The sequence below is a fragment of the Mesoplodon bidens genome (genome assembly GCF_964165515.1).
Source record: "Mesoplodon bidens genome assembly, chromosome: 4".
In the NCBI taxonomy this organism is placed as follows: Eukaryota; Metazoa; Chordata; class Mammalia; order Artiodactyla; family Ziphiidae; genus Mesoplodon; species Mesoplodon bidens.
Window position 1 is genome coordinate 110,030,351 of NC_138160.1, and position 12,077 is coordinate 110,042,427.

The 12,077-nt window shown below is 43.6% G+C and overlaps 1 protein-coding gene across 1 annotated transcript in view; it reads left to right on the top strand.

Annotated features, from left to right (window-relative positions):
* Nucleotides 1-8,521: 8,521 nt before the first annotated feature.
* Nucleotides 8,522-12,077, top strand: part of CHSY3 (chondroitin sulfate synthase 3) — a 287,787-nt gene continuing 284,231 nt past the window's right edge. Inside the window, exon 1 of the mRNA XM_081233755.1 lies at nucleotides 8,522-9,383. Within this exon, the coding sequence (XP_081089881.1) occupies nucleotides 8,582-9,383 (802 nt within the window). The 5' untranslated portion in view covers nucleotides 8,522-8,581. The remainder of the gene's footprint in view (nucleotides 9,384-12,077) is intronic.

Genomic DNA, 12,077 nt, shown 5'->3' on the forward strand with positions numbered 1-12,077 from the left:
CCAGTTGGGAGATGAAAGCAGAAAGCACTGCTGAGAAATCACTTAGCTATGAGGCTAGCATTTGCTCTTATTCCTCTCTTAAGGCTGTTCTTCTAGTCCTCTTTCTGCCCAATGAAGATGCAGAGCTAAGGCCACAGGGGTCCAAGGAGGGCAAGTATCATTGCCCCCCTCCCCCACTCTACCCACACACTCATATTTTGCATCTTCCACAATATCCTTATAGTAATTTCCAAATGATGATCACTTATTTCATTTATGAGAGCCTATTTACCTTTTTCAATTAGTTCACCAGATTTTATTTGGATTTCACATTCTGTCTATTCCTAGAGTTCCAATTGGCTTCAAAAGGCAAATAGTTGCCCTTTCAATTTTATTGGTATGGCAGTATTATCTTCTTCCTTCTTCACTAAATTTTATGAGTCTTTAACTCTAGATTTAACTTACTGAGACATTCTTTCTTTGGCCCAATATTACAAAATGGTTGGAGCCTTAGAATAATGTATCGTCCTACAGTTTGTTTTTGTGGAAATTAAAAGTATACCCCTAAACTTGTTAAAGATACCAATTTGTTACTATATACAAATTAGAATCATAAATGTCTGAATTAAACTCTGTCTCAGAAGATTCATTCCTGCCATTCCCTTCTAATAGCAGCACATGCAAAAACAAACAAAAAAATGTTAGGCTATTGGATTTCTGGAATGCCATAGGTGTGAATCAAAAACCATGGAGGCAATACTATAGTTACAAATATGTCAAAGCTTCAAACGTGCAAATTCACAGACAGTCACCCTCATGTCATTGCAAACTATTAGAGTCAATGTTCCATCAGGAACAAGGCATTCTAATTCAATTATTCCTCTTTTAAAAAATTGTGCTACTTTCAGGAGTTGAAAAGAATGAGTGAAGGAATTGCCTTAGACCAGTGTTCTTGGGACCTCTTTATAGTCTTAAAATTTAATGAGAATCCCAAATATTTATTGTATGAGAAATTAAAAATTAGAAGTATTAAATTTTAATTTAAACAACTCATATATAAATAACAAACCTATTATATATTAACATGAAGAAACAAAATATTTTATGAACATAAATATATTTTCCAAAACAAAAATCATAAAGAGTAGCAGAAAATAAAAGTTCTGCCCTCCCCATGCTGACACTTTATTGAAATCCATCAAACCAGACTTTCAAGACTATTGAAAGACTGTCATTTATTAATTCACTATGTACTTGCAGCAGCCTTAAAATGAATTATAAACTGTACCTGCCTCACTCAAGATCCTATGACAATGGGTTGAGAAATGTGATATCTAACTTCTCTTGCATCTTGTAAAATATCCTGAAATTTAATAAAAATAGGTATGAGAGAAGACCCCCTAATCTCTCCTCTTATGCTTATTCCGTAATGATAGTGTGACTATAAAGAAAAACATTTTACATATATGCACTATATATATGCATACAACATACATATATAGAGATCATATTTGTGTGGATTAGTATGCACAATATTTGTATATTGATACTTAGGAAAGCAGCATAATAAATCCCATAAATCTTCTGAAATCCATTTGTTTTTTTGTTATCCAAAAGTGGGCTTTAAGACTTACTAGTCAGAGCTACATATACTGGGGAAAATAAAATATATTCTTAAGATTAATTTCACCTGTTTTTACTTTTTAAAATGTGGCTACTAGAAAAATTTAAATTACATATGTGGATCATATTATATTTCTTTTTAATAGCAGTGATCTGTAGGACGGGGAAAGAGACCAAGTAATTAACAGGGGGTGAAAATTAAAGAAACAGGAAGAAAGGTGGCATGTGCATTTTCACTTTTCTAAGATAGAAAATATTAAATTGGAGTTTATTAATATTTTAGGTGAGTAGTGAAAGGATAAAATTAAAATAAAAATCTTTTTAGAATAAATTCAGATTGGTGATTAGGAGCTCTCTGAAGATTTTGAAGCTCACTGCCTAATCATAGACTACTATTTCTTAAAAGTAAAAAAATCCACACATCATAAATAGTGCTTCTTTATTTGTAAAAGCTTGATTGGGTGTTTTGCTTATGTCTAAGAGACTGTCATTGGAGCCCAGGAAGGATGGAAGTTATAGAAGTTTTAATTCTGATATGGTCACCTCTTGACCCTTTCATAAGTGACAGCAGTAGTTTCATTGTCTTCTTCTCAAAGTACATTGATGGTTTGGACAAGTGGATTATCTCTTAGATAAAGCTATAGGAAATAAAAATTGAATGTATGCTGATCTTAAACAAAATATTTTCTTTAAACTTTTTATTATAGAGAATGTCAAATCTACCCAGAGGTAATCACCCAGTCCCAACAGTCATCAATACTTGGTCAATCGATCCCCCTCCACACCCCTCACATTGCCATCCACTTAGCACCACCCTCAATCCCATATTATTTGAATTCCAGACATCATACCAGTTCACCTATAAACATTTCAGTATATATTTCTGAAAAATAAGAACTTCTCTTAAAAAAACATAGTCATAATACAATTATCATACCTAAAAAGGAATTAATAATTCCTTAGTAGCATCCAATATTGTCAGTGTAAAAAAAATTAACTACAGCCTTTTCATGTTGATTAGCTAAATGCAGATTAGTATAGCTTTAAAAGTTACACAGTCTTATAATGTGCTCTAAGTAATTACCTTTTCATATTTCAGTATATGAACTTCTATCATCCTTGATTTCTGAGGGAATAAAAATATAATTAAATGGTTATCTTATTATATCTATGATTATAATCTTCCTTGGCAATGTCAAACATATTTTATAACACAATTTATCCCTCAGAAACAAACTGAATTACATTATGATCATTAACCACTAGATGCCAGAGTTGCTTCACGCAAATGAAATCAACTCAGTCTTGATCTGTCAAGAAAAAATGATAATATTCTAAATATCACAGTAAAATAGTAAATCAAAGTGTCTTTGCTTACACCTTGTAACAGAAGCATATGCTGAACCATATATTTAAATATCTACCTTTAACCTTCATAACTGATCAAACTATGATATCCCCCTTTTAAATTCACTTGTACCTTGTCTGTGATTTTAAAGTTCTTGCTAATTCTTTCCAATCAATTTAAACAGGGACTCCTGGGACTTCCCTGGTGGCGTAGTGGTTAAGAATCTGCCTGCCAATGCAGGGAACACGGGTTCCAGTCCTGGTCTGGGAAGATCCCACATGCCGCAGAGCACGTGGGATCATGTGCCACAGCTATGGCCCGTGCACCACAGCTGCTGAGCTTGTGCTCTAGAGCCTGCGAGCCACAACTACTGAGCCCGTGCACCACAACTACTGAGCCCATTCACCACAACTACTGAAGCCCATGCCTAGAGCCTGTGCTCCGCAACAAGAGAAGCCACTGCAATGATAGACCCGCGCACCACAGCCAAGGTAGCCCCTGCTCACTGCAACTAGAGAAAGCCTGCGTGGTAAAGAAGCCCCAATGCAGCCAAAAAAAAAAAAAAAAATTTAAACACTCAGTGTAGTACCTTCAGACCAGTCTGCTGAAGGGCTTTCTCTAAGTGTACCAGACTTGGTTTCAGGGTAGTTAACATTCATGTCATTCTAAAGCCAGGGACACAACCCCTGTGAGAGCTCTGCTTCAATGTGAATCCAGATGATCCCTTATGTTCTAATATCTTCAGCTCAGAGAAGGAGGCAACTGATTTATGTGTTACAATGTCAAATATGGACATGCTTGAAATTGTTAAAGGATTTGGAGAAGAGAGGGAATTAGTTTTGTAATTTTTCTGGAAACTATTATAATTTTTGAAGTTTTGTTATTTTTTCTCAAAATCTACTATTGAGGTGTTTCACAGAGATTTCATCAGGTGTTTCACAAGTATATATATTGAAACATTCTTGTTTATATCAGAATAGCAATCCTGTCAGACATTTTTAGCCAGCAATATTGGAAATTACCTATATTTCTGTATTCTTTCTTCCAATATAATGCATAGGTCTGGCTATAGTTTAGTATGCATTTATTATGTTTATTTTTCTTCAATGATAGTGAGTTTCCATACAAATTTGTCCCTTAACACCCCTCTTATCCAAATAAAATTTTTTTCTTAAATTCTTCCTAGAACATATTATTTTATTCTTTGTTTTAATAAAAAACTTAGTCCTTGGTAGAGATTTCTCAGAAAATTATCTACCCTCAAAATTATGTATCTTCAAAATTAAAGTGAGTACAAGAAAATTACTTCACTGACTTTGGGAAATAACAAATAAACATCTAGAGGAACCTTAATAAACATGAAATTAAACTCATATAACAAACTTACCCACTGCTTCTACTTATTACAAGTGAGGAAGAGGTGCAAACACTGTGGAAAGACAAGTCTTTTTCTTTTGTTTCAAAGTGATAGGGTGATTTCAATAATGTCTTTTTGTGTGTGTGTGTGTAGTACGCGGGCCTCTCACTGTTGTGGCTTCTCCCGTTGCGGAGCACAGGCTCCGGATGCGCAGGCTCAGCGGCCATGGCTCACGGGCCCAGCCGCTCCGCGGCATGTGGGATCTTCCCGGACTGGGGCACGAACCCGTGTCCCCTGCATCGGCAGGCGGACTCTCAACCACTGCGCCACCAGGGAAGCCCTCAATAATGTCTTAAATGCTTTCCCTGATTCTACCTTTGTTCCTCCTCTAATATTTTCCCCCACGGGAGCTAGAGTCGTCCTTGTAAAACATAAATAAAAACCATATCACCACTTAACACCTTAATTGTCACTCAGAATTTTAAAAATTCTTTCCAAATGTCTTCCAGGCTCAGAATATACACTGTCCAATATGGTAGACACTAGTTACATGTGTCTATTGAACATTTGAAGTGTAGCTAGTTTGAATTGAGATGTGCTATAAGTATAAAATACACAATGGATTTGGAAAAGTTAGTAGTGATAAAAATAATTTTCACAGTAATAATTTTATATTGATTACCTCTTAGCATGATAATCTGTTGAATATATTAAGTTGAATGAAATGTATTATTAAAATTAATTTCACTTAAAAAATGTGGCTACAAGAAAAATTTAAATTACATGTCTTGCATTTATGGCTCACTTTATTATTCTACTCAGTAACACTGGCTTAAATAACCAGGAAGTCACCTGCTCCCTTCTATTTTCAACCCATATTGGTTTCTTTGCTGTTCCTCAATTTACCTTGGCTATGTCAAGCCGATGTGTTGACTATTCCCTCTTCCTGGAAGATCCTCTCTTGGATATCCTTATGGTTCGTTTCCTCACTTTCTTCTGTTCTCTGCTAAACTTATCAGAGAGAACTTCTCTGACCAACAAATTTAAAATGGCCTCATCCAACACAAGTACACACCCACCATCTCTCTTTTTTCAAAATACTTATACCTGGCATATTATATGTAGGGGCGTGTGTGTGTGTATAATCTCTACTTAGTAGAGTATAACCCCCATGAAATCAAGGGCTTTGTTTTGTTTACTGTTTCTCTAGAATAGTGACTAGCTTAAGGTAGATACTAAATAAATATTTGTTAAATAAATGAAAAGATGGAACATCATTTAAAATAAAGGTGACATCAAAGAGATTTTATCATGAAGGAAGCATTGGAAAATGAGAAGAGCTAACATTTTCTGAGTGCCTACAATGAACTAGACACTGTGCTAAGCACTTACATATAATATCTTAATAAATCTTCATAGAAATGTACTTGCAGATGAGAAATCTAAAGCTCAGATAATTTAAATAACTTTCCTAAAGTCACTTAGCCAGTATGGAACATCATTTCAATACTTTTCATTTTATTTCCATGTCTTCAAGTTCCTTCTCTGGCTCCCAGACTAAATTAGGTGCTCTTGTAAATACTCTCTGAGTACACTCCATTTTCCCTTCATATCATTTGTCACCACGGTAATTCATTTTGTAGCGTGGTATTTAATGTCTGTCTTCTTCACTGCACTTTAAACTTCAGATAGGTGGCAATGAATATGTTGTTGACATTTCCATGTCTAGAGCCTTCCACCTTCCTTGTCTAGGGCTTAATTTCTCACACACATATATTGAATAAATGAATGAAGTTAACTTTATCCCAAAATATTGTAATTGATGAGTAGGTTATTCGTACCTGCTAAGAATTAATGATTTTGTAGATCAGCTACATGAACTGCACCCAGTGGAACGATGACCGGCTGGATATTCCAGGGGAGAGTATGCTGGTGTGTCAGTGGACTATTTGTTCTTCACAATGGACCACAGGTAATGGGCTATGTTATGAATTTCCTCTGGAAATGTGCTGTCCAACATGGTAACCCCCTAGCCACATGGGGCTATTTAAATCAAAATTAATTAATATTAAATAAAATTGAAAATTCCTTTCCTCAACCATTTTAGCCAAATTGCAACTGCTCAGTAATCATTCGTGGCTTGTGCCTGCTGTATTGGATGGCACAGATAAAGAAAATTTCCATTATACGGAAAGTTCTATTAAACAGCACTATTCTAGAAGGTTTAAAATGTCCTTGGGAAGATTTATTTTTAAATCAGAAGGGGCCTATTTGTTTGATTAGTTTTGTATTCTAACTAAAATTAAACTTTGAGAAAGAGTTCAGTAATCTGTATTCCCAAGTGTTTCTGGGCAAGACCTAGCCATGGAAAAGGAGCTTCATTGTCCAGCAGATGAAACATTTCGTCAGACGTGCTCATGCACAGCCAGTTACTGGTGTGGAAAGAACCACCCCTCCAAGGGCTCCAGGCAGGCCTACTGTTCCAAGGACGCTGCCAGCACCTTGCTGGATGGAGCCCATGTCTCATGCCATTCAATGCCATCCCTTTGCGTTTGATGTACAAAACGGAAGACTGAAATCTGAGGAAGAGGAAAGGGCTTGGGATGCCAAATGCACCTCAGACTGTAGTTAGATTCACAGCTTCTGGAGAGAAAGCTTTTAAATGTTCCCTTCTTCAAAACTTCACGCATCTTCAGGTAATTTCTTCACAATATAACTTTCAATGATTTTGGCCAATACAAGTTAACCTTTTTTGAGATTCCGTTGCTGGAGATTTTTCTTCCCTAATTGTCGAGGTAAAACATTTCCTGTCATTGTCTTAGAAAAGAAAGTGCTTTATAGACAAGAATAAAAATTATATTCTCTATTTTATTTTCTGGTTAAGTTCCAGGGGGGATAAGAATTTTCTTAGCTTGAACCTTCTGGTTATTGGCTCTATTATTTGTTCACATTTCTCCATCATTTGCCAATCCTACTGAGCTAGTCTCTACCAAGGCTGCAAACAGTTCATGGTTCTCACTTCTAGACATGAAACCAACGGAGAGCTGAGGAGGGGACCACTAGGCAGCCCCACATGCCCCAGCTCAACAGGTGGGGAACACGGAATTTTTATTTTCTTTGGGGATGAAGCCCCCCACTCACCGTGACTTCCCCTAGCCTTTCAGGGTAGGTATTTCCAATCCCTCCGGAGATTTTCTTAGGAGAGACACCGAGTGACAATGGTGCTTCTGTGTACAACTGGGAAGTAGTGATGAAAGTGGTGAAGGATGCAGGTAGGGACTGGGGAGTTGTTAAGGTTGGATGGAGGGGTGCTAGGGTGGGACAGATGGTTTCCTGAACAGTGAGCGGGATAAGGAGTAGGGAGAGTAGACCCAAAGTGGCAGCCGCGAGACAAACGCGAAAAGGACCGAAAACGCGAAGACAGGAGCCTGGGCGGACCTGGGCGGGGCAGAATGGGGAAGGGTCACGCCGGGACGTAACCGGCTGTGGGCTGGGGGAGGCGAACGGGAAGGGACTTGCGAGCGCTCGTCGGGAGTTCTGGGGACCCGAGCTCCGCTGATGAGGTCAGTGGAGCCGACGCGCTGGGAGGAGGGCGGCGGAGACCCCGGACGCGGGTGTTGCGAGGCTGGCGGAGGGGCGGGACGGGACGGGAAATGGGACGGAGAACTAGGACCGGGGGAGGAGGAACGAGGGGGCGTCGGCGCTGGAAGCCGGAGGCGGCCCGACAGGGATCGTTTCCTTCCGGAGAGGAGGCCGGCTCTGGACCTAGGCGCGGGCGGGGGGCGTCCAAGGGCGGGTGACCGGGAAATACCGCGGCCCGCGCTTCCCCCGGCTGGCAGCGGTGGTGCTCGTGGCTCCTCCTCCGGGCCAGTCCGGAGCTCGGCGGCGGGGAGAGCGAGGGCGGGGGCTCGGGAAGGAGGGAGGAGGGAGGGACCAGGCACGCAAGTGACAGGGTGGCAGCCTAGGAGCGGACGCTTTGCCGCCGCCGCTCCACCTCCTCCTCCTGCAGCTCCTCTCGCTGCCGCCGCCGCCGCCACCGCCGGGAGAAGTTTCACTCCCGACCCTCGCTCGGAGCGGGGAGCTCGGCCGGCAGCTGCAACGCGCCGCCGGCTAGGCGCCCGGAGCGCTCCGACGCGGAGGCGGCGTCAGAGCCTGGGCTGCGGGCGGCGGCCGGGGCTGGGGGCGTTGAGGCGGAGGAGGGGCGGGTGTGAAGCGGCAGACCCTTGCGCAGCGCCGCAGCCGCTCAGCCAGCGTCAGCGCCCGGGGCAGCCGCGATGGCCGTGCGCTCCCGCCGCTCGTGGATGAGCGTGGCCTTGGGGCTGGTGCTGGGCTTCACTGCTGCGTCCTGGCTTATCGCCCCCAGAGTGGCCGAGCTGAGCGAGAGGAAGAGACGCGGTTCCAGCCTCTGTTCCTACTACGGCCGCTCGGCCGCTGGCGCCGGCGCGCAGCAGCCGCTCCCTCAGCCTTATGCCCAGCAGTGGCCCGAGCAGTCGCCGCCCCCAGCGCGCCAGGAGCTCCAGGGGCCGCAGCTGCCTGAAGCAGCGCCGGGGGTAACCAGTTTTCGCAGCAGCCCCTGGCAGCAGCCCCCTCCACTGCAGCAGCGGCGGCGAGGACGCGAGCCCGAAGGCACGACGGGGCTCCCCGGAGCCCCGGTGGCCGAAGGGGAACCTGAGGAGGAGGATGGAGGCGCAGCTGGGAAGCGGAGAGGCGGTCGGCCGGGGAGTAGCCACAACGGCAGCGGGGATGGGGGCGCCGCCGCCCGGAGCTCCCGACCCCGGGATTTCCTGTACGTGGGGGTGATGACCGCGCAGAAGTACCTGAGCAGCCGCGCGCTGGCAGTGCAACGGACCTGGGCGCGCTTTATCCCCGGCCGTGTGGAGTTTTTTTCCAGCCAGCAGCCCCCCAACGCTGGGCTTGGCCACCCCCCGCCACCCCTGCCTGTCATCGCGCTGCCTGGGGTGGACGACTCCTACCCTCCCCAGAAAAAGTCCTTCATGATGATCAAGTACATGCACGACCACTACCTGGACAAGTATGAGTGGTTCATGCGCGCCGACGACGATGTCTACATTAAAGGTGACCTCCCAGCCCCTGCTGTCCCGTCTCCTCGCCTCCCCGACTCCTTTCTCTGCCAGGAAAGCCAGCCCCAATCCCTGCCCAGCCCCTATCCCTGGCCAGCCCCTCTCTGCTTTTCTGCCAGCACGTGCTCCGGGCTCCTGCAGCCCCCAGACGGTCGCCCCCCCCACCCGCTCGCCTCCGCCCACCATTCCTAGTCCGCTCCTCCTCCTCTCCAGCGGTCTGGACCCTCCTCACACCTGCCCAGCTTTTTTCGCCTTCCTCACTCTTGCTGCTCTGGTTTCCGCCTATCTCTTGCTACTACTCTACCGTGTAGGAAGGCGAGGAAAGGGACCTCGGGGTTAAGCCTGAGGCTGTTCCCACTTTACACTGCTCTGAAAGCCCCAGGTGGTGGTAGTTTCCCTAATCGGTCCAGAGGGGCGTGTCCTCCGTGGAGAAAGGGAGGGTGGAGGATGCAGGCGGGAGCCAGTTTGGAAATCGGTGATCTTGATTATCCCCCTATCCTTTTGTTTTTACTGGATCAAGCTTAGTTTTGGAACTGGTGAGATTGAGGAATCATCTTCGCTGTCCCACACCCTTCTCTGTGCGTTTCCTTTCCTTCTGCACCACCCGCCGCTCAGTGGGAGTCCTTGAGTATCCCAGCCGCTCCCGCGCACAGCTCCTTCCAGCCACCGCAGTGCAGCTTCAAGCAGTTCCTTACGCCCCCGGCAACAGCTCAGTAAAACCCTGAGGGGATGGCTGTATTGACAGGAATTGGTGGTGGGGGAAAAGGGGACAGCGCCCGCGAATTATCCAGACCCTAGGAGCTCCAAGCTGTACTAGCACAGACTAGGCTGGATCCTTTCCAGTCCATCTTGGTGGTTGCGGCGTTAAGCAGGGGCTGGGAAGTCCTTCCCAAAACCACGCGCAGCCCCAGCACGAGAAAACTTTGTCCGTTTTAAAAGAGGCGCGGTCCTTCACCCTGCGTGTGAGTGGCTCTGGCCAGAGATTGCTAAACTGAGCAGAGGAATGTTCTTTAGAGCGGGAGGAAATCTTTACAGTCTTGCCTTTTGCGGAGAGGAACACAAGGGAAGTAGCTAGGTTGTATTGAAGGAGGGCTCCCTGTGTGTGTGTGTGTGTGTGTGTGTGTGTGTGTGTGTGTGTGTGTGTTTTGGCTGCCTTGGGTCTTCTTTGCTGTGTGGGCTTTTTCTAGTTGCGGCGAGCGGGGGCTACTCTTCATTGCGAGCACAGGCTTCTCATTACGGTGGTTTCTCTTGTTGCGGAGCCCGGGCTCTAGGCACGTGGGCTTCAGTAGTTGTAGCACTCCGGCTCAGCAGCTGTGGCGCAGGGGCCTAGTTGCTACACCGCATGTGGGATCCTCCAGGGCGGAAGCTCGAACCCGTGTCTCCTGCATTGGCGGGCGGTTTCCTAACCACTGAGCCACGATGGAAGCCCCTCCCTGTGTTTCTTTCCACATTTCCTAGCTTCTTGGTCAAAGGGGGGCAGCCCTTACTTAGTTTACACCACTCTAATTGTAGCCTCATTGCTTTCTCCTGATTCAGGTAGTATCTTTTACATACTCAAGGAAAAACAAACAAATAAATAAGACCCCCCCCAAAAAAAAACTGTCACATTTTGGTAAGGACTGATTGTATAGAGTTAATAACTAGAGATTTCTTGGGTTTGGGTTGAGAGGAGTGAAATACTTAGAGATGGTTGGCAGAGCAAATACTGATAATTAGATATGAAAATAATGAATTGGATAAGTTGATACAAACATTTTAAAAAGATTGCATTCCTGGTGATTGCAGTATCTTATAGGTAGGTATAAGTTGTGTAGATATTTATAATTGATAGATCCACTATCTTGTAGTCCCCATGTCTTCTGTGTCTCTTTAAAATCACAAAGGTTTCCTGGCAGAAGTTTGCCACGCTTTGCAGACAATTTCCAAAATGCGTTAACAGCATCCACTTCTGTCATATCTTTTAGTGCTTTGAAAGATTGTCCTTCAGAACATTGAAATGCCGTATTCTTTCCATTTCTATTAAGAATGAAAAGCATTTTGTATTAAGAACCCAATAATAGTCAGCTGAAACTCACTGAAATCCAAGGGGCATGGCATAGGATCAAGATAATGACTACAGATGCTGTGCTCATCAAAAATGATAGTAGAAATGCTGACTGGGAATGTAAAGAAGGTGACTACTTATTCCATTATATCACTTGGTAGAGTACGAAATGCTTTGGAACTGTTTTAGCCACAGAACTTTATTTTAAAATTGTTTTTTCTGATGAACTTACAAACTATAAACCAATTATATAAATTTTAACAAATGTTAATTTTTGTCCTAAAAGGGTACTTTCCAAAGTTCCAAAGTGTTATATTTCAAGGCAAGTTTGATATTCTCTCTCTCTCTCTCTATGTATGTATGTATATACACACACATACATATATGTATACACACACTTTTTGGGTTGTATATGACTTGAGTTTAGTTTCGGACAAAACACTAAATTAAATCAATTATCAGGGTATCAGTGGTCTGCCAGTCGGGGCTGAATATTAATATTATATTTCTGAGAATTTTATCACTACTTCATACATGCTAAGAAACCTGTCTTTATTCTACTTGTCATTATTTCACCTTTAAAAAAATCTGATGACTGTCATCAGACTTAAGGTTTTTCATTGACTAGAAGGTTGATTAAATTTT